The sequence below is a fragment of the Oryx dammah genome, unplaced genomic scaffold, assembly GCF_014754425.2.
Source record: "Oryx dammah isolate SB20612 unplaced genomic scaffold, SCBI_Odam_1.1 HiC_scaffold_25, whole genome shotgun sequence".
Taxonomy (NCBI): Eukaryota; Metazoa; Chordata; class Mammalia; order Artiodactyla; family Bovidae; genus Oryx; species Oryx dammah.
Window position 1 is genome coordinate 46,770,878 of NW_024070209.1, and position 25,996 is coordinate 46,796,873.

At 44.6% G+C, this 25,996-nt stretch overlaps 1 protein-coding gene and 1 long non-coding RNA gene across 2 annotated transcripts; both read right to left on the reverse strand.

Moving 5' to 3' along the window:
* Positions 1 to 336: 336 nt before the first annotated feature.
* On the reverse strand, positions 337 to 25,996 carry LOC120851475. Its single transcript, XR_005718332.1, has 3 exons — positions 25,982 to 25,996; positions 7,101 to 7,104; positions 337 to 424 (listed from the first exon to the last, which is right to left on the reverse strand). It is a non-coding gene; the product is annotated as an uncharacterized LOC120851475 (long non-coding RNA).
* Positions 15,252 to 18,780, reverse strand: TEX37 (testis expressed 37). The gene is made up of 3 exons (XM_040224253.1): positions 18,754 to 18,780; positions 17,973 to 18,065; positions 15,252 to 15,674 (listed from the first exon to the last, which is right to left on the reverse strand). Exons 1-3 carry the CDS (start codon positions 18,778 to 18,780, stop codon positions 15,252 to 15,254), a joined length of 543 nt encoding a protein of 180 aa, XP_040080187.1.

Below are 25,996 nucleotides of genomic sequence, written 5' to 3' on the forward strand. Positions count from 1 at the left end.
CCCGTGCACTGGGGCGCTCTTCTCTTCACGTCTTTGGATCGACGTGCCCTCACGCCTCGAAGATGGATTTTCCTGCTATCTTCTAAATAAAATAGAGCTGTAACACTGAGCTGTGACACTGATTTGTCTAAGAGCTATAACAGGGTCCTTTTGAGACCTGAGAGCTATAACACGGTCTATCCAAGACCCGAGAGCTGTGACACGCCAAGGGGGCTTTAATGTCTGTCACTCCAAATCTTTGTTGTGACGAGACAAAGAACCGAGGAACATACACTCGTGTGACAGTTGGATGACATCATCAACTCAATGAACATGAAATGAGCAAACTCTGGGAGATGGTGATGGACAGGGAAGCCTGGTGTGATGCAGTCCACGGGGTTGCAAAGAGTCACATATGATTGAGCTATTGAACAACAAGAGCTCACTCAGAGAATACATCACGAAGGATAACAGCAAGGTTGGGATTAGCTCAACCTTGGCATCTGCTTTGTTGCTAGCAGCGAGAACACGGGTAGGAAGAGGATCCCAGACAACACAGAGTTCACTAGTCAGAACTCAGGTGCTTTCAGGAGACAGAGGAAATTTGCACTCCCCAGAAAGGTCACAAATTTGACCAGTGGCAGGGAGAGATACTGAGAAGTAATGAAGGGGAAAGGGTGTTCTTTCTTCAAAAGGATCTTTTGAAGAAATACTCAGACTAACGGCTGAATAGATGAAGATACATTTGTACTCTGACATGTTGCAAATGAGTCAGCAGCCTAGATGGGATGATTAAATGTCTGTGAAGCAGATAAGTGGCAAATCTCCAGGTTGCAGAGGAGTGTGAGTAGTATGATTGCAGCCAAATGAAATGGCTTCTATATCTGTTTAAATGGAATATTTTCATCAGGATAAAGTTTAGAAGTACCTACACCAAACACCACACTGGTTATCTCGGGAGAGAGGGGTAGGGGAGGAGGGTCAAGGGAAGAGATTATTAACTCCAATCTTCATCTCACCCATCGTTTGACCTCTTTCAACAGATGCACTATTTTCAGGATTAACAATATTCAAGGGCTTTCCTGGTGGCTCAGTGATAAACAATTCAACTGCCAATGCAGGGGACATGGGTTCGATCCCTGGTCCGGGAGGATTCCACATGCCACGGAGCAACAAAGCCCATGCACTACAACTACTGAGCCTGTGCTCTAGAGCCTGGGAGCTGAAGCTACTGAAGCCTGTGAGACCTAGAGTCCGTGCTCTGCAGCAAGAGAAGCCGCCACAATGAAAAGCCAGGGCACCGAAACTAGAGAGTAGCCCCCGCTCACCACAACTAGAGGAAAGTCTGTACAGCAATGAAGGCACAACACAGCCAAAACTAAACAAGTAAATAAAAATAAAATTATAAAATATTAAATAATAATCAATTAATAAAACAAGAAAAAGGAAACCAATAAACTATATTTCCACTATTTTAATTGATCTCATCTTTGTGTCCTGCTCTTTACAGTTTAGACAGACGTGATACGGTCTCATTTAATTCTGCTGGGCCCTCTGCAACTCAGATACTTTCACGGCAGTTTTATCCATAAGGAACCAACACCATTGTTAAAATAACTACAGTCACATAACAGGAAGCTTGTAATAACCCACTTATCATCCCACTACTCACAATTTCACTTCTCTGAATTCCCTTCAATCCAGAGGGCAATTTCAAAGAGTGACAGGTAATAAGAAAGACTGCTTTGTAGTCACAATCAGCTGTACTACTATTTACTTGTTTATTATAATTTTCCTTGAGCTCTCTAATCTGTTTCCACAACTGCAAGTAACAGGTTGTGAAGATCAAGGGGATAAGATATATAACGTTTAGCACAGAATCCTACAGGTAGTAAGCACCCAATAAATAGAAATGAAAACAAAATCATAACCTCAGTTTCCTCAGCTCTAAAATGGGGTATAATTTGGGACTTCCCTGGTGGTCCAGTGATTAAGACTCCCCACTGCCAATGCAGGGAGCTGGGGTTCCATCCCTGATCTGGGAACTAGGATCCCCCATGCCCTGCAGCATGGCCAAAAAAAATAAAACAACAATAGAAGTAAACAAATAGGGCTTCTCTGGTGGCTCAGTGGGAAAGAATCTACCTGCCGATGCAGGACACAGGGATTCAATCCCTAATTTGGGAAGATCCGAGTCGCCAAAGAGCAACCAAGCCTGCAAACTGCAACTACTGAAGCCAGAGCGCCCTAGAGCCCATGTTCCACAACAAGAGAAGCCACTGCAGTGAGAAACCCACACGCTGCAATGAACACTAGTCCCCACTTGTTGCCTGCAACTAGAGAAAAACCGGAGCAGCAACAAAGGCCAAGCACAGTCAAAAGTAAGTAAATAAATAGAATGGGCATAATTTGTTGCAGAGTTACTATGAGGATTAAGTGACATAATTTGAGTTAGACAGTCACACAAAAGTGCATATATGCAAATCTACGGTTACCGGATGGGGGAGAGAGGAAGGTAGAGAAAGAACCCCTGGCTGTTAACTACCCTCAAGGAGTAGAAAGGAAGGAAACGAGATGAAAGCAGGAAAGATCCCAAAGTAAAATATGTAGCTTATAAATTTCATACTGTTTCTGCAAAACTACAGACATTGAATATACATATGACAAAGATCAGAGGCTGACAGTTGATGTTACGAGGATAATGTGTTAGGTTAAGATGAAAGTGTGGTTATTCTTAAAGTAACCAAGAGACGCCCTTTGTTACCCAAGGGGTGTGGGGCTGCCTTGTGGGGCTACCCTGTGGGGCCAGGCAGGTGCGGAGGGTGGTGCTGAAAATTCCCCCTTTCTTTCAGAACTTTGACCCTAAGCTTCAGGTCAACAGAGCAGCCTGAGAGTCTTCCTTGGTTTGACTCCGCGGGGAGCCGGGGCGCAGGGTGGCCAGAGGGTTTGGAGACCAAAGGTATGTGAATGAGACAACTATTCTCTGGCCCGCAGTCTGATGTCTGGCTCCAGCGCAGCCGGGAGCGGCGCCAGGAATTGTTGGTGCAAAGACCTGTCGAGGAGGAAGAGAGCTCCGATTAACCACATGGGGGCGATAAGACACCGAGGGAAGGCTGGAGCTCCGCGGACCGTGGGGTTTGACTGGGTGGTATCTAGTCGGTCCAGTGGCTTGTCCCTTCGTGAGGCAGATGCAGGAAGGCGAACTGGACAGAGGGCACTTTAGTGGAGATGTGATGGAGCACGGACGCTGCGTGAATGGTGCGCGCTGCGCAGAGGAGCTGGTACCTCCGCGTTGTTAAGTACCTCCGCGTTGTTAATTACCTCCCACCTCCAGCCCTCTTTCCCTCTCCCCTCCCTCGGGTGGAATGAATCTGCCTGGGGCTCAGACCTGCTGGCCGCGGTAGGAGGGGCTCCTGCGCGAGTTTCAAAGGCAAACATTTCTGGAACGCCTACTGTACATCCACTCCTGTACTGCTGCTGCTGCTGCTAAGTCGCTTCAGTCGTGTCCGACTCTGTGCGACCCCAAAGACGGCAGCCCACCAGGCTCTCCATCCCTGGGATTCTCCAGGCAAGAACACTGGAGTGGGTTGCCATTTCCTTCTCCTATACTAAGCACTGTATATTCGTGAGATCTCTTCTAATCTTCACAACCGCCTTGGGAGATAGTATTGCCTCCATTCCATAGCGAAGGAAAGGAAAACTAAGTCGAAGGATTTACGCACAATAGGGATAATCAGGCACACCAGGCAAATTGTAAATATTTTAAAATAAATATATGAATGAAGAGAATTCAACCTCCCTGCTCAACAGGGAAATACGAACGAAAGCAACAACGGGGATCCCATTTTTCCACTGGTCGATGGCAAGAATTTGAAAGATTTACCTGTGTGGGTGCGTGTGTGATAAAAAGAATTCTCCACAGTGTTAGGAATGCAAAGAGGAATGCATTTGAATGAATTTTCGTATCTGTTGAAATTTGCAAACAAATTCTTCTTGATACAGAAATTCCCCTTTTGGAATCTATTCTTCAGAAATAGCCACACACTATATTAACCTTAGTGGGAAAGGCAAATAAGGTTTGGTTTGGTTTTGTTTTAAGGTGATTTACCTGCAATTATGCAGCTATTGAATAAGCCTGGAGTCCAAACCCGCTGTATCTGATTCAGATAATCGCTGGCCTTGGGCATCCTTTGGAGCGGGGCAGGGGGAGCGCTCCCACTTGAATGCTGTTCACCGGCAGTGGAGCCTCTAGGGGTCCCTGCTAAAACGCACATTTCTTTGGGAACCTTGTCCAAAAAGAATCAAAGGCTTTAGGAATTGTTATCCTAGAACATGTTGTTTAGTCCCTAAGCCTTGTCGACTCTTTGCGACCCCATGGGCTCCTCTGCCCATGGGATTCTCCAGGCTAGAACGCTGGATTGGGTTGCCATGCCCTCCTCCAGGGGATCTTCCCATCCCAGGTATGGAACCCGCCTCTCCTGCTTTGGCAAGCAGATTCTTCACCACTGAGCCCCCTGGGAACCTACATTAAAAAAAAAAAGCTCCCTGGATGATTTTTAAAGCTCTGCTTTTCCTTCTCTGCAGCAGGTTAGAATATTGGGACCTTTAAAAATGCCATTAACCCCCCGCCACACTCCAGCCTTAAAAATCCGCACTCTGTCTGTGAGGTCCAGACATCAGCCTTTTTTTTAAGCTCCCGGGTGATTCCCAGATACAATCAAGGCTGGGAACCACAAGCCTCAACAGTCATAGTAAAACTGCGGGCCCAGAGGTGAGGACAGAAATGCAGAATCTCAGGTTCAACACCTCAGACTGGCTGGTTCAGAATCCACACTTTAACTGGAGCCCCCAAATGAGTCATACGCAAATTAACGTTTGAGGTAGATGTGGGTGAGGTTTTCCATTTATTTCAGCACTCCTCCAGTAGCCTAGCCTCAGTATGATAGTGTGGAGAGAAGATTGGAACTGTGAGTAGCCACCTACAAGCAGCATAAACAACTGGGCCATAGTTAATTCTACCAACATCTCCTATTGCTGGTCAGTCGCTAAGTCATGTCCGACTCCTTGCAACCCCAATGAACTGCAGCACACCAGGCTTCCCTGTCCATCACCAACTCCAGGAGCTTGCTCAAACTCATGTCCATTGAGTCAGTGATGCCGTCCAACCGTCTCATGGTCTGAAGCCTCCTTCTCCTGCACTCAGTCTTTCCCAGTATCAAGATCGTTTCCAGTGAGTCAGCTTTTTGCATCAGGTGGCCAAAGGATTGGAGCTTTAGCTTCAGCATCAGTCCTTCCAATGAATATTCAGGGTTGATTTCCTTTAGGATTGACTAGTTTGATGTCCTTGCTGTCCAAGGAACTCTCTTGAAGTCTATCTACTTCAGCACCACAGTTCGAGAGCATCAATTCTTTGGTGCTCAGCCTTCTTGCTTTCTTTTTTAGTTTATTATCATTTTTCCAATTGGTATGGAATCTCCTTGTCTTACTGTTCTTGCTGTATTCCCAGCCCTTAGACTTGTGCCTGGCATATACCATTAAACAAATATTTGCAAGCAAGTAAGGAGTTGAATTCAAAAATAATTTTTCTCCTGCACTGTTGGCCTTTTTCTTTTTTGGTATGTAAGGGACTCAGATGCTTCTTTCATTTGTGTTCTAAATGTATATATATATATATATATATATATATATATATATATATATATATGAAGCCTATATATATATATAGGCTTATGTCTATATATATAGACATAAAGTGTCTATATATCTATATATATAGACATAAAGTGATGTGGGTTCAATCCCCGAGTCAGGAAGATCCCCTGGAGGAGGACATGGCAACCCACTCCAATATTCTTGCCTGGAGAATCCCATGGACAGAGGAGCCTGGTGGCCAGATATAAAAAGCCAGACATGACTGAAGTGACTTAACACACACACATATTTATATATTTTGTGTGTGATAAAATATACACATAACATAAAATGTACCATTCAAACCACATTTAAGTGTGTAGTTCAATAGTATTGAGTATATTCAGACTTTTGTGTAACCATCACCAATCCCCTTCCAAAATTTTTACATCATCACCTTCCCACCTCCTCCCATCCCTGGGCAATCACCATTTTTCTTTCTGTTTCTATGGGTATGACTACTCCAAGTACTTCTTATAAGTGAAACCTATACATATATATATTTATATATACACACACATACATACATGTTTTGAAAGTGAAAGTTGCTCAGTTGTGTCTGACTCTTTGTGACCCCATGACTGTATAGTTCATGGAATTCTCCAGGCCAGAATACTGGAGTGGGTAGCATTTCCCTTCTCCAGGGGATCTTCCCAACCCTGAGATCGAAGCCAGGTCTCCCACGTTGCAGGTGGATTCTTTACCAGCTGAGCCACAAGGGAGATGTTTGGAAATTAATGCACACATTCTGGCTTGTTGCGTGGCCAAAACACTCGAGACATTTAAATAGGTGTTGAAATTCCCTGACAGTCCAGTGGTTAGGACTTGGGGCTTTCTCTGCCAAGGTTATTGCTGTTGTTTGTTGTTTAGTCTGTAAGTAGTATCTGACTCTTTTATGACTCCATGGACTGTAACCCATCAGGCTCCTCTGTCCATGGGATTTCCCAGGCAAGAATACTGGAGCAGGTAGCTGCTGAGTCACTAAGGGAAGCCCTCATTGCAAAGGGTCTAGGTTTAATCCCTGATCAGGGAAGGAAGATCCCATAAGCCAGTGTGTCTCAGTCAAAAAAAAAAAAAAACTGCTACTCTGATCCACCTCCACCCCTCCATGCTGTCTCCTGCACCCCACATTGTGATTTAGCTCTATCAGAAATTTACTACTGGCTGATCTTGTCAAGACTTCCAGGAACTCGGCATTCTCTTCTGCTGCTTCTCAGAGCACCAGGGAGCCAATCTCCAGGTAAACTGAATAAAAATGCAGATGCTTGACATTTGCTCCAGACCTAGTGACTTTCCACCCACACCTGGTGGGGCTGAGGAATCAGGATTTTATCAAGGTGCTCAGACAGTATTGCCTGCTAGGCGTGACTTCAGAGTTTCCAATCCACAGTGGACGGCCACTTGATCCAGAAGAGGGCAAACTGCAGCACAAGCCTGAGGTCTGCAGCCCCGCCCTGCCTTAGGTACTTATCCTTCTGTGAAATGGAGCTAAGAATTCCTAAGTCACAGAGATGAGATGAACATCTTGGGAGATAGCATCTGCGATTGTGTTTTGTAAACGCTGAAGAATATACACATGTAAGGGCTGTTAGTATTATCTCAGAGAAGCCTCCCGGTCCTGTTTCTGCAGCCTCATCATCAAGGCCCCACCCCAGGCCAAGGAATGAAACATCCCATCAGGTTGACATCATGGTGGGGGCGGGGAACTCGGTTCATGTGTCATGTCTTAAACAAATGAAGCAAAACACTTTATTAATATTTACCAAAAATTTTAAAATATCCATTAATGTACATTCTTTTTATTTTCTCTTAAGTACACCTCTTTATTTTTTTCTCAAGAGGCAGTTCAGGTGGTCTGATATTCCCATCTCTTTCAGAATTTTCCAGTTTATTGTGATCCACACAGTCAAAGGCTTTGGCATAGTCAATAAAGCAGAAATAGATGTTTTTCTGGAACTCTCTTGCTCTCTGTGAAGAAATTGTGCTGAAGAATTGATGCTTTTGAACTGTGGTGTTGGAGAAGACCCTTGAGAGTCCCTTGGACTGCAAGGAGATCCAACCAGTCCATTCTGAAGGAGATCAGCCCTGGGATTTCTTTGGAAGGAATGATGCTAAAGCTGAAACTCCAGTACTTTGGCCACCTCATGCGAAGAATTGACTCATTGGAAAAGACTCTGATGCTGGGAGGGATTGGGGGCAGGAAGAGAAGGGGACGACAGAGGATGAGATGGCTGGATGGCATCACTGACTCACTGGACATGAGTCTGAGTGAACTCTGGGAGTTGGTGATGGACAGGGAGGCCTGGTGTGCTGCAATTCATGGGGTCGCAAAGAGTTGGACATGACTGAGCGACTGAACTGAACTTTATTTTTTTTAACTGAGATATAGTTGATTTACAATGTTGTGTTAGTTTCAGGTATACAGCAGAGTGATTCACTTATATATATATTCAGTTATATATATATATATATATATATATATATGTTCTGTTTCAGATTCTTTTCCCCTATAGATTATTACAAGGTACTGAGTATAGTTCCCTGTGTTATCATGTACTGGTTTAGATGGTAAATAATCCACCTGCAGTGCAGGGACCTGGTTTGATACCTAGGCCAGGCAGATCCCCTGGAGAAGGAAATGGCAACCCACTCCAGTATTCTTGCCTGGAAAATTCCATGGACAGAGGAGCCTGGCGGGCTACAGTCCATGGGGTCACAAAAGAGTCAGACACGACTGAGCAACTAACGTGCACATTTGTACCTTGTATCCTCATTTTACAGCTGAGAAAACTGAAGGTTTTCATGGAAATGGGATTTCATGAAAGAAAGAAGCCAAGCTTCAAAATCCTGTGACATTTGGCTAAATCACCTGATCCTTCAGGATCCTCGGCTATAAAGCAGAGAGAGAAGTAGATTATCTCCTCAATGGTGATAATGGGTACTTCATAAAGCATGTGCCTGGCCTGACACTGGGTTGGCATCTGGGTCCCCTCCATAGCCCCTGCTCCCCATTCTGTGCTCTACTCCTATTCCCCGGGGACCTCAGGGAGCTCTAAACACAGAGAGCAATGAAGACAGATGGGGTGGCTACTAGTACCCAGCCATGTTCTGCTGCAGGAAGAGATCTTGATCCTGGGAAAGACTGAGTGCGGGAGAAGAAGGAGGCTAAGAACAGGACTGGGAAGGCATGGGGCCAGGGATATTGGGGGTGGGGGGGGTGGCGCAGGGGGTTGACAAACTTTTTTGAAATTCTCACCATCCTGCTTTTCCCAAAGATGACTCTGATTGGTAGAGAGTAGAATTCAGTGGGCAAAGGTATGGGCCATCTTCGAGAATGTCTGCCCAGGTAATTTCACTTGACATGGCCAGGTACAGACAGCTTCCCTGGCTGAAGTCGGACAGACCACCTTGTCTGGGGCCTGATGCAGCTGGAGGCCAGAGCTTGGAGAGCAGCTACAGAAATGTCTGGAGGTCAGGCCTGGGACCACCTCCCTTCTGTGTCTCCACTTGGAAAGCCTGTCCTCTGCCATTCATTCCTTCGGCGTTTATCCAGCACCTGCTATGTGCCAGGTCTCAGGAGCCACCAAGATAAATAAAACAGTTTTATATTTAAAGTAATAATTTTAAGTGTTAGTTGCTCAGTCGTGTCCAATTCTTTGCCACCCCACGGACTGCAGTCCGCCAGGCTCCTCTGTCCATAGGATTCTCCAGGCAAGAATACTGGAGTGGGTTGCCATTCCCTTCTCCAGAAGATCCTCCCGACCCAGGGATTGAACTGGTCTCCTGCATTTCAGGCAGATTCTTTACTGTCTGAACCACCAGGGAAGCCCTAATAATTCTAAGGATAATAAAAATTAAAATTAAAAATAACTTACTGTTATTGAGCCTTCACTGTTTGCCAGGCTCTAGGCATTGACTCATGTAACCCTCACAGCATCCCTATAAAGGATGCAAAAATGAAAGGACCTAGGAACTCAAACTGCTGGAGACAGGAGATTATCAAGGCAGCTCTTTGGAGGAGGTGATAATGCAGTTGGGAGAAAGAAAGACTTTCTAACAGACAGACAGAAGCAGCGAGTGCAAAGCACAGAGGTGTGAAATGTGTGTGTGTGTGTGTATAGGGAAGGCAGGAAGGTGGGGTTGGAAAGGTTGATGCCACATATGAAGGGCCTTTGCAGTGACGACTCCAAAGGGGTGGTTCTTCAGGGAGATGAGAAATAATCCGACCTTTTTTCTAAGGTTCCTCTAGGGGTAATACAAGGAGGAACTGCAGGGGGCGCTCCTGTGCCAACAGAGGACACTTCTGCCGCGACGTCCAGACGGAGAACCAAGTCAAGATTTCTGAGGCAGGAACTTAGGACTTTAGTGGCTGTTGCTCAGAGAAAGCCCAGTTTATATCAGCCTTCAGACTTTAGAATGTGGAGCTAGTGTCTCATATGCAGCGTGTTGGGGTCTCATCCTCCTCTTCTGAGCGGATCCCTCCTGGGATTCCCCTGCACTCTCCTCTCCTGCTCCATGTGACCCAGGGCTCAGCCGATCTTCTTGCCGTGTCCAGTCCTGGAGCTGTCCAGGCACGTCTGGATGGTGAATTGTCTATCTTAAGCAGAGCCTCTCATACCCCTTGTAACACTATGATGAAGCCTGGGACCTCCTGAACGCCTCAGATTAAGAACCCCTGAAAGGGGGCTTTCATGGTGGTCCAGTGGTTAAGAATGTACCTTGCAATGCAAACGACACTGGTTGGATCCCTGGTCTGGGAAGATCCCACGTGCCTGGGAACAACCAAGCCCATGCACCATAAGGAGAGAAGCCACCACATTGAGAAGCCCGAGCACCACAGCTACAGAGTAGCCCCCTGCTGGCAGCAGCTAGAGAAAGCCTGTGCATAACAACAAAGACCCAGCACAGTCAAAAATAAATAGTTTTAAAAAGAAACATGTAAAGAGAGAGGGAGACATAAAAAAAAGAAAGAAAACAATATTATTCATGTTTTCACCTCAACTAAGTCATTTTGTGGAAGAAACTATATGTTCAAACAGCTGATTCACACGACAACACTGGGTAAAATGTCATTTATTAACAAGTCCCGAGAAGTAGTACAATTTCATTCTTAGATGCCTTTTTTATGGACATGTTGGAAGGCATCATGGATAAAAGAGATTCACTAAAGAATATAACAGGAAAGGGAGAAGGGAACATACTAGGTAGGAAGCATTTTACAACTGATGAAGAGACAAATATCTGTGAGTCCAATTGTTTTGTTATATTTATTCATTTATATTTTAGATTCCATATAGAAGTGGAAGCATACAGTATTTGTCTTCCCTCTGTCTGACTTATTTCACTAAGCATATTACCCTCCAGATTCGTGTTGTTGCAAATGGCAAATTTTCGTTCATTTTTATGGCTGAGTAATATTTCATTATTAGTTATGTAAGTTGCTCAGTCATGTCTGACTCTTGATTCCACAGACTGTAGTCCGCTAGATTTCTTTGTCCATGGCATTCTCCAAGCAAAAATACTGGAGTGGGTTGTCATTCCCTTCTCCCAGGGATCTTCCCAACCCAAGGATCAAACCCAGGTCTCCTACATTGCAGGCAGATTCTTTACCATCCGAGCCTCCAGGGAAGCCTAATATTCCATTATACATATATTCAGATACACACACACACACACACACACACACAAGGAAATGGTGACCCACTCCAGTATTCTTGCCTGGGAAATCCCATGGACAGACGAGCCTGGTGAGCTATAGTCCATGGGGTCACAAAGTTGGACACGACTGAGCAACAAACACACACACACACCACAGACATAGAGAACAAACTGGAGGAGGTTACCTGTGAGAAGAGGAAAGGTGGAGGGGCAAGAGATTGGGGTTTGGGACTAGGAGGTACAACACAACATAGCAAATCAACTTCAATAAAATTTAAAACCAAACCTGTTTAGTAAGTGATTTGGTAATATACATCAAGAACATATTCATACACTTTGACCCAGGAACTTCGTCTTTCTTTTTCTACCTAACTGGAGAAAAAAGTTTATTCTGTGGCATTACTTGTAAGAGAAAATACATCATTGGAAACTTGGATGTTGAACAATACTAATTATGCAATAATTAGTCTGTGCAATAATATTTATGAAGGTTTAAGACTGAGTAACAGTGTGTATACTTAATGCAACAAGACCAAGCAGAATGTAAAATAATGTATTCAGTGTGAGATTTGTAAATATGCATATAAACATGTAAAATGTGCATATAACTAAACACAGACTTTATCACAGGTGTTACGTCACTCAAAAGGTATAAGCATTATTAATACCCCTGACAGATGACTAAGTTACTGTTCAGAGAGATGGAATAAGTTTCTAGAATACTCCTCAGCTGATAAATTGCGAACTCAGGAGCCCCAGTTTTGCCTGGCTCCCCCAAACTGGTGGAATTCCAGTTTTTTCTGGCTCCACTGAACAAGAATTTAAGTTACCTTGACTCCCTGGGTATCAAAAAGTCAACCAAAGTTGTCAGTGAGCAGTGGGATTACAGGTGGTTTCTTTTTCTTCTTCACACCTTTTTTCATTTTGCAACATATTCCAGAGAAAATATATGCAGATTACATATTTAAACTTTTATATTTGAAACTAAATAGTGAACATATTTGGAGCATGTGCTAGATAAAGGTTTATCACGACCAATGTGCAAAAAGCTCCTATAAATTGGTAAGAAAAAAGATAAATAACTCAAGGGAGAAAGATGCAACTCAGAAACCCAATGGTTAGATTCATTAGCCAAAAGATTCGATATATTGCTAGAAATTATATTAAAACTATGCTGGGACATTCTGATGAACCAGTAGTTAATACTCCATGCTTCTACTGCAGGGGACTTAGTTTCAATCCAAGAACTAAGTTCCCACATGCCTTGTGGTGTGGCCAAAAAAAGCCAAACAAAAACATGATGAGATACCATTTTCCATCCTATCAAATTGGCAAAAATTTTAAAGATTCATAATATCCACAAACTGTTGGGGAGATGCGAAAAGAGGCACTCTTACCCACTGCTGGCAGAAGGATGCTGTTCTGGTAGGATCTATTAACGCTACATACTTATATGGTTTGACCTGGAAATCCCATTTGTAAAATTCTGCCTAATAGAAATCAAAGCACCATTTGTAAGGATATATGTTTATGAATAATTATTGCAGCGTTATTTGTAGAGAGGGAATTGGAAAAAGCATGACTATCCACCAATATGAAAATAATAAATCAAAATCTATCAATTCAATGGACTATCAGGCTATCATGAAAAAGAATTGCATGTATAAGTAATGGAGTGTGAAAAGGAATAGAGTACTGTGTATAGCATCACTGCTGAAGTGTGATCTAGCTCCCAGCAGCACTGGCATCATCTGGGAGCTTGTTTGGAAATACAGAATCTTGTCCTCATTCTTTTTTTTTTTCTTGATCTTTTTCTTTTTTTTTTTTTTGATGTGGACCATTGACCATTTTAAGTTTTTATTGAATTTGTTACAATATTGCTTTTTTTAATGTGTTTTAGGCTTCGAGGTATGTGGGATCTTAGTTCCTCGACCAGGAATCGAACCTACATCCTCTGCATTGGAAGGAGAAGTCCTAACAACTGGATTGCCAGGGAAGTCCCTTGTCCCCATCCTTGACCTACTGAACTGGAATCTGCATTTTAACAAGATTCTCTACAGAAACACCAGTGTTTAGTATGATCCTATAAAGGGGAAGCCTTCTCATGTGTCATGGCAAAAATGGATAATTATCTACCAAAGTCCGACCTTTCCTTCTACATTAACTTCTCACTTTTAGCTTGGTGCATGGCCACCCGGGACAAAGATTATGTTTCCCAGCCTTTCTTGCAGTTGGGTGGGACCATGTGGTGAGCTCTGGCCAAGAGGATAAGACTGGAAGTGAAGAGGGTCATTTCTGCCCCTAAAAGGGACATTGCCCGAATCCCCCTGGGATTCTTACTTACATTTTTTTTTTAAGTGTGCACTTATTTTATTGATTTATTTTTGGCTTTGCTCCGTCTTTGTTGCTATGAGGACTTTGCTCTAGTTGTGGCGAACAGGGGCTGCTTTTTGATGCGGTGCAAGGGCTGCTCACTGCGGTGGCTTCTCTTGTTGTGGAGAGCTGCTCTAGGGCATGAGGACTTCAGCAGCTGCAGCACATGCGCTCAGTAGTGCGGTTCCTGGGCTCCAGAGCACAGGCTCCGTGGTTGTGGCACACAGGCTTAGCCACTCTGTGGCATTGGCATCTTCCTGGACCAGGGATCTAACCCACGTCTCCCGCATTGGCAGGTGGATTCTTTATCACTGAGCCACCAGGGAAGCCCTGTTTCTAACTCTCTGCTAACTGAAAGTTATCAGTCACCAAATCAGCCACTGTATGAGTCTGTTCAGCTGCCATAACAAAGTACAACAGTCAGAAATTTACTTTCTTCCAGTTCTGGAGGCTGGAGGATCTAAGATTAAGATCTGGCAGGGTAAGACCTCTTTGTGACTCTCAGGCTAACGTTTTGCTACATCTTCACATAACCTTTCTCTGGAATGTGTGTGTGTGTGTGTGTGTGTGTATCTTCCCATATCCTTTCTTTGGAGTGTGTGTGTGTGTGTGTGTGTGTGTGTGTAGAGCTCTCTTTGTGTGTGTGTGTGTTTACTTTTTTCTTTTTCTTTTTAAAGACCACCAGTGTTTTCAGATTAAGCCTTCACCCTTTTGACCTCATTTAACCTGAATTACCCCCTAAGTCCATGGGGTCACAAAGAGTCGGACACAACTGAGTGACTGAACTGAACTGAAAGGCCCTGTTTCCAAATACAGTCACATTAAAGGTTAGGATTTGAACATATGAATTTGGATGGGGGACACAATGGACTCCACAGCAGTCACCTGGGACTCAGAGCTAGAAACTGTTACAAAGAATGCCCTTTCCTCTTCTCTCACCTGCTTACCTCTAAACTGTTAGATGAGAGACAAACTAGTACATTATTCAAGACTTTGTACTTTGGTTCTGTTTGTTACAGCACCTTAGCCTGTTTCCTGACTGACTCATGCATTTGTGTTCCCCAAGGTCCACTGAGCAAGAAGAAACGTAGAAAATGAAGCCCTCTAAATGGTTACTGTTGATTGCTACAAGGGTGGGAGTGCAGAATGAATTAAGAGCATTGAGATTAAAAGTTATCCAACAGCATTTTAAGGTTTACAATCATACCCAACATTCAGTGACTATGGGAAACATAATTATTTCCCCTTTTGTAAGACTCCTTACAGCAGGGTTCTTACTTATACTGAAACACACATATTCCACCCTTCACACATACCAGTTTCTCTTCTTCCCTCCCTCCCATCTTCCTTCTATGGCGGGGATGCTGTGCCCCGGGGCAGGCCAGGGAGTCAAGTCAAACCAGGCAGGCCAAGTCAAACAAACACAGTCTTGGTGCCACTGGATTGTCTTTCCAGAGTTTTATTTTTAGTTTTCTGATCCATACTTCAAGGGATTTCCTTGTAAGAGGGAGGAATTTCCACAGGGCCCTTGGAAGGTGTTCTCAGCCTACCTATTGGTAAAATGGCATCACGGGCCCCCATCGGTTCAATATGGGAACCTTGACTGTACAGTGAAAAGGACAGGCACAGCCGGGCAGTAGAAAGTAGCCTTTGCCCACGTCTGGGGCAGGCTGGCGCTCAGGCTCCAGAAGACAGGGGAAGTCGGCACTCTGTCGAATCTGGTTTGGGTCATCGTGGGCCAGGTACAGAGCATGGGAAGCTGGGTACACGGATGGACAGATGCTGGTGAACCTACATTCATCCTCCACTGGGGCCACATGGTCCTGTGGTGGGAAGAAGCCAGGTTTCCCCAGGTCCTTGGCGGTCATGTGGGGTCTTTTGAAGGCAGGATATCCATCTTCTAGCTTGGGGTTGGGGCTGTGGGTGAGCCTGTAGAACTCTTTGTCCCGGAGTTGGGTGTCCAGCTTTGCTTGCTGTGGAAATAAATCATACACAAAAAGGGGGTTGAGAGAGGCAACAGTGAAGCTTCTTCCTAGGTAGTCTCCAAGACAGAGCACACTTGGGACTTCCCTGGCAGTCCAGTGGTTAAGACACCATGATTTCACTATAGGGGGCATGGGTTCAATCCCTGGTTGGAAAGCTAAGATCCCACATACTGCAAGGCGGCCAAAAAAAGAAAATTAAATTTAAAAATAACTAAATGAGACAGGGTATACTTTTCTTTATTTTCTAGAGATTAGTTTTTCAATGGCAATATATACAACAGAAGGACGTACTGAAATAGTACAAAAGGGTTTATAGTGAAAAGTAAGTCTATTTCCTACCCTCCTTCTTTCCCAGGTCCCCTCTCCAGGGACAACCACTGTTATCAGAGGGTTCTGTGTCTTATTAGAAATATTTTATGTACATGTAAACTTATACGTATATATCCAGATGCCTTCCATCTCTACACAAGTGATACATATTATTATTCCAGTCTGCACTTTGCTTCTCCTAAATAATTTAATCTCAGAAACTGTTCCACCTTTGTTTGTATAGATCTTCTTATTAATTTTAGTGGGTTTACCTCAAGATAGGAAAAGATGTCTTAAACAAGACTTAAAAAAAGCAAGGGCTTCCCAGGAGGCTCAGTGGTAAAGAATCTGCCTATAATGTAGGAGTCGCAGTTTTGATCCCTGGGTCAAGAAGATCCCCTGGAGAAGGAAATGGCAATCCACTTCAGTATTCTTGCCTGGAGAATCCCATGGACGGAGGAGCCTGTTGTGCTACAGTCCATGGAGTCTCAAAAGAGTTGGACATGACTTAGCAACTAAACAACAATGAAAAGAGCAAATGATAAAGGAAAAGACTGATACATCTACCTATATTAAAATAAGAGTTTCTATTCGGTGAAAGAGTGAAATGACAAGTCACAGACTGGAATTTTGTCACTTATATAACTGACACATGTAAGATGTCCAGAACCCATATGAATTAATAAGAAAAAGACAAGCAACTCAATAGAAAAATGGACAAATGACATAGGCAGAAAAATAAATAGCCATGAACAAATGAAAGCTTGAAATCTCTGAAATGAAAATTATGACCACAAGAAAATATTATGTCAAGCCCAGCATCACTGACTTGATGGACATGAGTTTGAGCAAACTCCAAGAGTTGGTGATGAACAGGGAAGACTGGCATGCTGTAGTCCATGGGGTCGCAGAGTCAGACACGACTGAACCACTGAACTGAAGTCAGCAAAAATGAAAAAGTCTGACACTACCAAGGAATGACAAGATTGCAGAGTTACCTGACTGTCCTGGTGGGAAAGTAAATCGATACATCCACTTTGGAACAGTGATGTCACCGCCAACCAGCAATTCCACTCCTGGGAGGGGTGAACTCCTGCACAAGAGGCCTTGCCTCATCTTCATTGCGGTATTTGTGGGTGGGAGGAGTCACAAAAAAGTAAATAACCCCAATGTCCACTGACAGGAGAGGGGACAAATGTGTCATGGCATCTTCATGCAATATAATATTATACAGCAGAAAATGATTAACATGCCATAATGTTCAGCAAAACAATAGAAGTCAGAGAAGAGGACAAATAATATGATCCAATCATATAATGAAGTTCAAAAAAAGCAACCCTAAATAATTTATTTAAAGAGATTGTTGTTTAGTCACCAAGCTGTGACTCTTCCAGACCCCATGAACTGCCGCATGCCAAGCTTCCCATTTAAAGAGATATATACATAAAAGGTAAAACTATTTAAAACACACACACATATAAGGGAGTGCTTAACCCGAAACTCAGAAGAATGATTACCTCCGGAAGTCGGGGGACGGGTGGGAACAGAGAGGGGCACGCAGGGCTCTAATGTGTTTTGTTTTAAGCTGCCGGATAATAGGTACATTGGAGTTTATGAACATTATTTAAACTGTAAATGTTTATTATTTACTAGGTGTTGTATGAGTGACATACTTGGTGTATATTTGAAAATAATACACATGAACTTCCCAGGTGATCCGGCGGCTAAGACTCCGCCCTCCCACTGCAGGGGGCACTGGTTCCATTCCTGGTCCAGGAAGATCCCACATGCCCTGAGGCATGGCCAAAAAAATAAATGAAACAGTACACACACATACACACAGAATACCTCTTTAGATCTCCTGGCTTCAGACATTGTTCTCAGTAAGTGCTCTCAATGTCCACACTCACAATAAAAATGGATAAAGAGGATTTCAGTGGGCCATTGAATGGAAGGCAGGACTGAGTGACTTCTTACCTCTTCTGATGTGACCCGGGCATATTTGTGCTTCCCATAAGGTTTGTAGTCGATCATGTAGGAGCTTCGGTATATGTCCAAATCCACAGGGGCCTAAAGGTTAAGGGAGAACACTAAACAAGAGATTTCATCCTGTCGTTCTTCCACTTAAAGGCTTTCAATGACTTCCCATTGTTTGTAGGACAAAAGTTAACTTTTGAGCCTGGAATTTGGAGCTCTTCGTGATCTGGTTTCTACTTGATTCTACCATCTCAACCCCCTTGGCCCAGCTCTATGCCCATTACCCCAGCCTCACTGCTTTTGACTCTTCTCAGGTGGCTGGCACATATTCTTATCTCCGGCTGAAAACGAGCTGTTAAATCCCTTTCCCCCAGATTTCTCCCTCCCATCTCTCTCTACCTTCCAACAATTAAACTCTCGTTCCTCTGTTTCTACGGCACATTTTACATCCCTCACTACAGCAGTTATCATGGTGTGCTATCACTGACTTTAGTGAAGGATACTTAGTTAGGATTTAATCTTAGGCATCTCGTCAACCTTAAAGCCCAATGCACTGCCCGACACACCAAGGGTGACCAATAAATGTACGCTAAGCAAGTAAAGAAATCTCCAGAAAATTGTAAACTCTTAACTTTCTTCTGCTTATTAAAAAAAAAAAAATGAACGCCATGCAGGGGTGGTAACCAGAGGGAGCTTCAAGGAGCCTGGCCCTCCCTGGGGCTGTTTGTCAACGCTGCCAATCTTGAGGCGGTCACAGCGGTCAGAAGCCCACAACACTCACCTGTCCGGGGAACACCACACCTGACATAGCAGACGACCTAGACACAGACAGGCTGGTTAGCCCCATTTCTGCCACAGGCAGGGAAAATAGTCTCAGGCTCCACCAACCAATCACATTACTCAATCGCCAGGCATTGGTGATGGCAGCAGGGATAAATGGGTTGGTGGACAGGGGTCCTGGGGCAAAGGGGCTACAGCAGGACTCAGAGGGAATCGGTTGTTGAGAACATCAGATTTACCCCTCAGGCAGAGGTGAATCTGATAGCAAGTGATGTGCTAGTAAATGTTTTGCAATCTCCTCTTGGGCGGGGGAGGTAAATAAACCCCAGTTTATAGCATTTGCGAAGTTCTGCTAAGTCGTTTCCACCCTGGCCCATTTTGACCCACTCCCCTATTCTTGCCTGGAGAATCCCATGCACAGAGAATCCCATGGGGTCGCAAAGAGTCGGACACGACTGAAGCGACTTAGCACTCATGCAAACACAATGTGCTCCCAGAGTCGGGATGACTCCAGTGCACAGGGTCCCTGGGAGCCAGGGTTCTGAACAGCCCTGAGAATGCAATGGTCAGGCCTGGAACATAGAGGCATCCTGATGCAGAAACACAAACTATGTTTCTAGTGGAGACTGAAGGAATCCAGGGTGAAGGTTTTGAGGCTCTGCATTCTCGGTGGACAACAGCCTTGGATGGGTCCAATCACCCCCGAGTCCTGATATCTTAGTGGGGAGGCCTTTCTGCCTGGGCTAGGGGGAGCTCTCTGAGCCCACTCCATCTCATGTACTTGGCTCTCTAGGTTCTGGATGGCTCCTCCATTTCATTCCCATGGCATCCTGCCCTGAGCGCCATTCCATTCAGGGTCCGTGGTGGTTGACAGACCTTAAATAGCCCCCATGTCCCTTCCTTTTTGTGCATAGACAGCTCCTCTCCCAGACAGGGGGCCAACTTCAATGCAAAGAGCACCCACCTTTCCTTCTGCCAAGAGGATAATGATGTTTCAGCCCTGCCAGTTCCAAGTGTCCCTGCCACCTGGACAGTCTTGCTGCTGTGTCCCTCACCACAGCACTCTGTGACATGAACTCTGACCCATTCAGTGTTGGCTATTTTGGTCACAGTCCCTGGGCATTGTGATGGGGTGACTGGCCAACCTCCTGTGTGCCCATCCCCTTATCCCTGGCCCACCCTTTCTCACGGAGAGCTGATGGTATTCCAGCACACCTGAGCCAACATGAACCCTGGCAGCATCGAAAGGTACCCAGGACGCAAGGCTTTCCAACACTCTACTGAATTGGACTATTTGCAGGTTAAAAAGAATTTCATGGAGATTATGACATTAGACTTTGTGTGACTGAATCCACCTCATACCAGAGCCCTCCCAAGCGTCTGTTGCCTGAAAGCCTGGCTTATCCCTCCTCTGTCTGTCAAAATTCCACTCTCCTTCACAATTATTTGGATGGTTGTAATCCAAAACAAAAAATAGTTAAGTGTAGACGAGAATGGGGAGAAACTTGTGCATTGCTGGAAGGAATGTAAAATGATGCAGCCACTGTGGATAAGTGCTTGACGGTTTCTCAGAAAATTAAACATAGATTTGCTGTGCGTGCGTGCATTCGTGCTAAGTTGCTTCAGTCATGTCTGAGTCTTTGTAACCCTATGGACTGTAGCCCACCAGGCTCCTCTGTCCATGGGATCCTCCAGGCAAGAGTACTAGAGAGGGTTGCCATTTCCTTCTCCGATAGATTTGCTGTTTGATCCTGCAATTCCACCTCTGAATATGTACCTAAAAGAACTGAAAACAGGGACTCAAACATATTTATACATGTGTGTTTCTGGCAGCATCCATTATTCACAATAGCCAAAGGATGGAAATAACGCAATAGTCTATCAGTGGATGAATGCATAAACAGACTGTGATGTATACACACAATGGAATATTATTCAGCCTTCAAAAGGAAGGGAATTCTGGCACGTGTTACATGTAAGAACCTTGAAAACATGCTAGGTGAAATAAGATAGACCTTAAAGGACAAATATTGCATGATTCCATTTATATAAAATACCTGGGTGGTCAAATTCATAGATACAGAAAGTAGAACAGTGGCTGCCAGGGAGCTGGAAGGAATGGGTATCGAGTTTCAGTTTGGAAAGAGGAAAGAGTTCTGGAAATGAAGAGTGTTGATGATTGTGCAACATTGTGAAAGTATCTAATGCCACCAAACTGTGAACTTAAAATGGTTCAAATGATAAACTTTACATACATATACCATTTGCATAAATGTTAATATATTTACTCTTATACACACAAATTCCACTCTAAGGGCCACTTCTTCCGCAAAGCTTTCCTTGGTTTCTCTCTAGGAACACCATAGACTCCTTTCATTGACCCAGCCAATATTTACTGAGGACTTATTTGGTGTTGGGCACTGTCCTGAACCTTGCAGATTCATCAGTGAACAAAATAGATGGAAATTCCTGCTTGCATAGGACTTACATTCTGGTGTGAACAAGACACAGAGTAAACCAAGTACTAAGTGATTCGGCCTCCATTAAATCCAGCAAAGAAGCAAAATGAGGGAAACTTCCTTGGTGGTCCAGGGGCTAAGACTCTGTGCTACCAATGCAGGGGGCCTGGGTTTGATCCCTGGTCAGGGAACTAGATCCCACATGCCACAACTAAGACCCAGCATAGCCAAATAAATAATTTTTTTTTTTAAAGAAGCAAGATGGCAGAATGACTGAGGCACTGCAGATTGGGGTGGAGGTTGTCCAAAAAGGAGACAGATATTAAAGCAGCAATCTAAGCACAGAAAGAACCAGCCATGCAACTATATAGTTCCATATATACAGTAGGTCCTTATTGTTTATATATTTTATATATAGCCGTGTGTATCTATTAATACCAAATTCCCAATCTATCCCTCCTCCCCTTCCTTTTGGTAACCATGAATTTGTTTTTTGTATCTGTGAGTCTATTTCTGTTTGTAAAGCCCATTTGTATCTATTTTTCTTTTAGGATCCCACATGTAAGTGATAGCATATATCTTCTTTCCCATTCCAATCTTACTTCACCTAGTATGATCATCTCTAGATCCCTCCCTGTTGCCAGCAAATCACCTTTAGTTCCTTATTGATAAAACATATATTCATAGATTGGATGGGAAAACTAAAGGAGAAAAGGCTTTCCCAATAATTCAGTGGGGAAAGACGTGGAGAAAAGGGCTTCCTGGCACAGGGGTCAGGAATGCAAAGCTTGTAAGACAGGAACAAGGAAGAGCCAAGGAAAGGGGTGGGTGAGGGCGTGAAACCAAGAGAGGGAGATGTCGTGCATCTGTGACTGTCCCATGTTTCATTCCAGCTTCCCTGCAGAGAGCTGTTTCTCTCCCTTTCAGGAATCATGTAGTTTAAGTGGTGCTGATCCTAGCCCAGCTCTAAATGGGTGTTGTTGTCCCCAGAAAATTCTAGCTCTAGGCTGCCATTCAGGGAGAGGATAGTGACCCAAGGTGGGCTGGTGAGTACCATCCCCAGCTCTTGGGGAAGAGGATCTCTCTTTCTGAGACAGCATACCTCAGGGTCCCTATTTCTTCACTGAGAGTTGAAACACTGTGTTAAGCTTCAGATTTCCTCCAACCAGACTTCAAATAGTCAGGGATTTTTGTAAAGCTTGTGATGGACCATGCAAAATATCACATGGTGCCAATTGTTAAGTTTGTACAGTGTGATGATTGTTTTTCAGTCGCTAAAGTTGTGTCTGACTCTTTGAGACCCCATGGACTGCAGCATGCAAGCCTTCCCTGCCCTTCACTGTTTTGACAGTCCATGGGGTTGCAGAGTCAGACACGACTGAGCATGCACGCATGCACAGGGCCAGATTGGGTCTGATAAAACAACAGTTATAGTGCAATACACGTTATTTTTCTGAAATACACAACACAGGTAAATTTCTCATGGTTCTTGCTTTCTCCTTCAACAGCATGTGTGTGTGGCGGGGCAGGGGGGCTGGGGGCATCTTTTCCACACTCAATAGGTATGAAAAAGAAACCAGAAAGCAAATCCTGGTTGTTATTTTTAAGCCTAAATCACATACAAGTGCTAGCTTCAAATTGTGTGGGCTAAGATAAACTAAATTTCATAATACACCAACATGAGTTCATAACACACCAACACAAGTGTATTTCTGAAAGCACAGTTAAGGTGAAGTAAATGTTGTTTAAAAAGCACACACCAAAGGTTAGTGTGTGGACAAGATTCAATAAACAGTGTATAACAAAGCACAGGGCACAGCAAAGGCTCTCAAAAAATCCTCCCCTCCTGCCTCTGGGAGGAGATTAACCTCTGCATCTTTATTTCTTTTCTTTTTTTACACTGAAGTGCAGTTGATTTATACTGTTTCAGGTGTATAGCAAAGTGATTCAGTTATACACACACACACACACACACACACACTCCTTTCTGATTCTTTTCCATTTTAGGTTATTAGAAGATATTACTATAGTTCCCTGGGCTAGATAGTAGGTCCTTGTTGTTTATTTTTTATATAGTAGTGTGTATCTATTAATTCCAAATTCCCAATTTATCCCTCCTCCCCTTCCCTTTTGGAAACCATGAATTTGTTTTCCTCCCTCTCTGTAAGTCCATTTCTATTTTGTAAAGTTCATTTGTACCTATTTTTTTTTAGGATTCCACACGTAAGTGATAGCCTATGATATTTGCCTTTCTCTGTCCAAACTTACTTCACTTAGTATGATCATCTCTAGGTCCCTCCCTGTTGCTGCAAACCATCTTTATTTCCTTATGACAAAATACATATTCATAGCTTGGAAGGGAAGGCTGAAGGAGAAAAGGGCTTTCCCAGTGGCTCAGCCGGTAAAGAATCCGCCTGCAATGCACGAGACAAAGGAGACAAGAGGTTCCCTTCCTGGGTGGGGAAGATCCGCAGAAGGAAACTGCAGTCTACTCCAATGTTCTTGCCCAAAAAGTCCCACGGACAGAGGAGACTGGTGGGATACAGTCTTTAAGGTTGCAAAGATTCTGAAAGGACTGAGCGACAAGGCAAACAAAGGAGAAAAACGCGCACAATGCCTTGGCACCTGATCTGATATGCTGTAGGAGCTTAATTATTGCAACCTTCATTCAACTGAGAGAAATTCCTATTGGCTTTCTCTGAAGGAAAACCTGGGCCCGCAGTTTCTGTCTATGCAAATTCAGCTTGCTAATGTTGTTAAATCACAGGAGGAAATTCTTCTGGAAGCCCTCGAGTTCCTCCAGGCTTATATTAAAGGGATTACAATCCATTTCCTTCCTAATTCGCCTAATGCGCTCTGGGAAGCCCTCAGGCCGGGGATTAAAGCATTTACGCCTTTAATTAGGAGCAAACCTTCCCCCAGAGCCTGAAGCACAAACAGCGAGTCGACACTACAAAGGCCTCCTCCCAGAGCAGTGGGGATATTGATCCCCCTCCGGGAGCCCGGAGTCTCGGAGGGTTTAGCAAACGCTGCTTTTCCCAAACTGGGTATCTGAGCCGGGAAGGCCCTCAGTAGAAATAGAAACCCCTTCACGCCAAGAGCAAACAAACAAACAAAAGTCGATCCGTGGAGTTCAGCAGCAGCGGAAGCATCTTTTGGAGGGGGAGGGGCTGCGGGCCGGTCCCACCGCCCCGCTCGTCTGGATTTTCCCTGTGCGCTCACCACCGGGTCATTAGCTTTGAAGTGGACGGCTCTGAAAATTAAGCTGTGTTTGTGCTTCAGCGAGGTCTGTCCCCACACGGACGCTTTCGCCAGGTCCCAACACAGTCTGCTAGCCCCATCCATGCCAGATTCCTGGGAAATTCCTGGGTCGCCAAGCTATGGATTTCTTCAAGGGCAGCGCGGTGACTGCTTCAGAGTCGCCTGGGATGCGTATTAAAACCCAGATTTCTGCTGCCACCTTCAGTGTCAGAATCTCTGGGAGAGGGAGCCAACCAGGGAATCCACCTTTTTGCAAGCTTCCCGGGTGATTCTTAGGATGATTCCTACACTCCTCTGGAAGGAAATCCTGGCTGGGCCACCCCCAGCCTTTGTTCAGGAGGAAGCTGAGACCCAGAACCTTCCCGGATCTTGTACAAGGGCAGTCAGTCGACTGGCTGCGATTGGTACACTGATGGATGTGTAGCACACTCCAGAAATGATGCCAAAAGAGCTGGGGAAATTGTTGAATTGGGACAAGAATGTGGGGCATTTGGCTTCATTTGTTCAACCGACACGTATGACCACCTTAGGCAAGCGAGACATGTTAGATGCTGCTGCTGCTGCTGTGTGTGTGTGTATGTGTGTGTAGTAGTAGTAGTAGGAAGGGTGTGTTGTTGGAGTGATGATAAAAAATGGAAAACATGGGACTTCCTTGATGGTTCAGTGGTTAAGACTCTGTATTTCCAGTGGTAATGGACTTCCTGGGTGGTGCAGTGGTAAAGAATCTGCCTGCTAAGGCAGGAGACACAAGAGATGTGGGTTTGATCCCTGGGTCTGGAAGATCCCCTGGAGAAGGGCATGGCAACCCACTCCAGTATTCTTGCCTGGAGAATCCCATGGACAGAGGAGCCTGGCGGGCCACAGTCCATGGGTCACAAAAGAGTTGGACATGACTGAGCACGCACATACAGACTTTGAGTGGTCAGGGAACTGAGATGCCACATGCTACATGGGGCAACCAAAAAAGAAAAAGAAAACAAACACCAGGTTCCTGCCATCTAGCACTTTATAACCTGGTGAGTGGGGTGGCGGGGGGGGGGGGGCGGGAGGAAGAATGAACCAGCACAGGTGGAAGTGTGGAGGCAGGACCATGTGGTATAGAGTGGGGCCCGGAGACCTAGCAGAGTCGTGGTGTTGAAACCAAGTCTTAAATGAAGAGCTTTCTTTTGCCAGAACCTGGCCCTTCTCTGAAGGTTCCATTTCCTGTCCACCCCTGCTCACCCACACCCCTTTTCTGTGATCATTTAAGACACTCCAGCAGACATCTGTCACTTTATAGATGCTATTTCCATTAGGTATGCATTTTTTACTTCCTCAAGAGATCTGAACTGCCTTTTGCCTCTCCACACCCTCTGAGCCTCCCAGACTAGACCTGTAAATGCTGGGTCTTCCATGACACTCTTTGATTGTCTGGGGAATTTTTCAAGGTCAAGCTGGAAGGGTAGGCTGCAGTAGAACAGTGAAGGCCTTCAGTGCTAAGGAGTGTGGACTTTCAGACAAGAGGCTGACTGTGAAGAGGAAAGA

Excerpts from the sequence above, each read along its gene's own strand:
- TEX37 (XM_040224253.1), bottom strand. The coding sequence starts at position 18,780 with ATGTCAGGTGTGGTGTTCCCCGGACAG. Across the intron at positions 18,066-18,753 it reads GTGTGGTGTTCCCCGGACAG|GCCCCTGTGGATTTGGACAT; the intron begins GTGAGTGTTGTG and ends CTTAACCTTTAG. Across the intron at positions 15,675-17,972 it reads CCCGGGTCACATCAGAAGAG|CAAGCAAAGCTGGACACCCA; the intron begins GTAAGAAGTCAC and ends TTATTTCCACAG.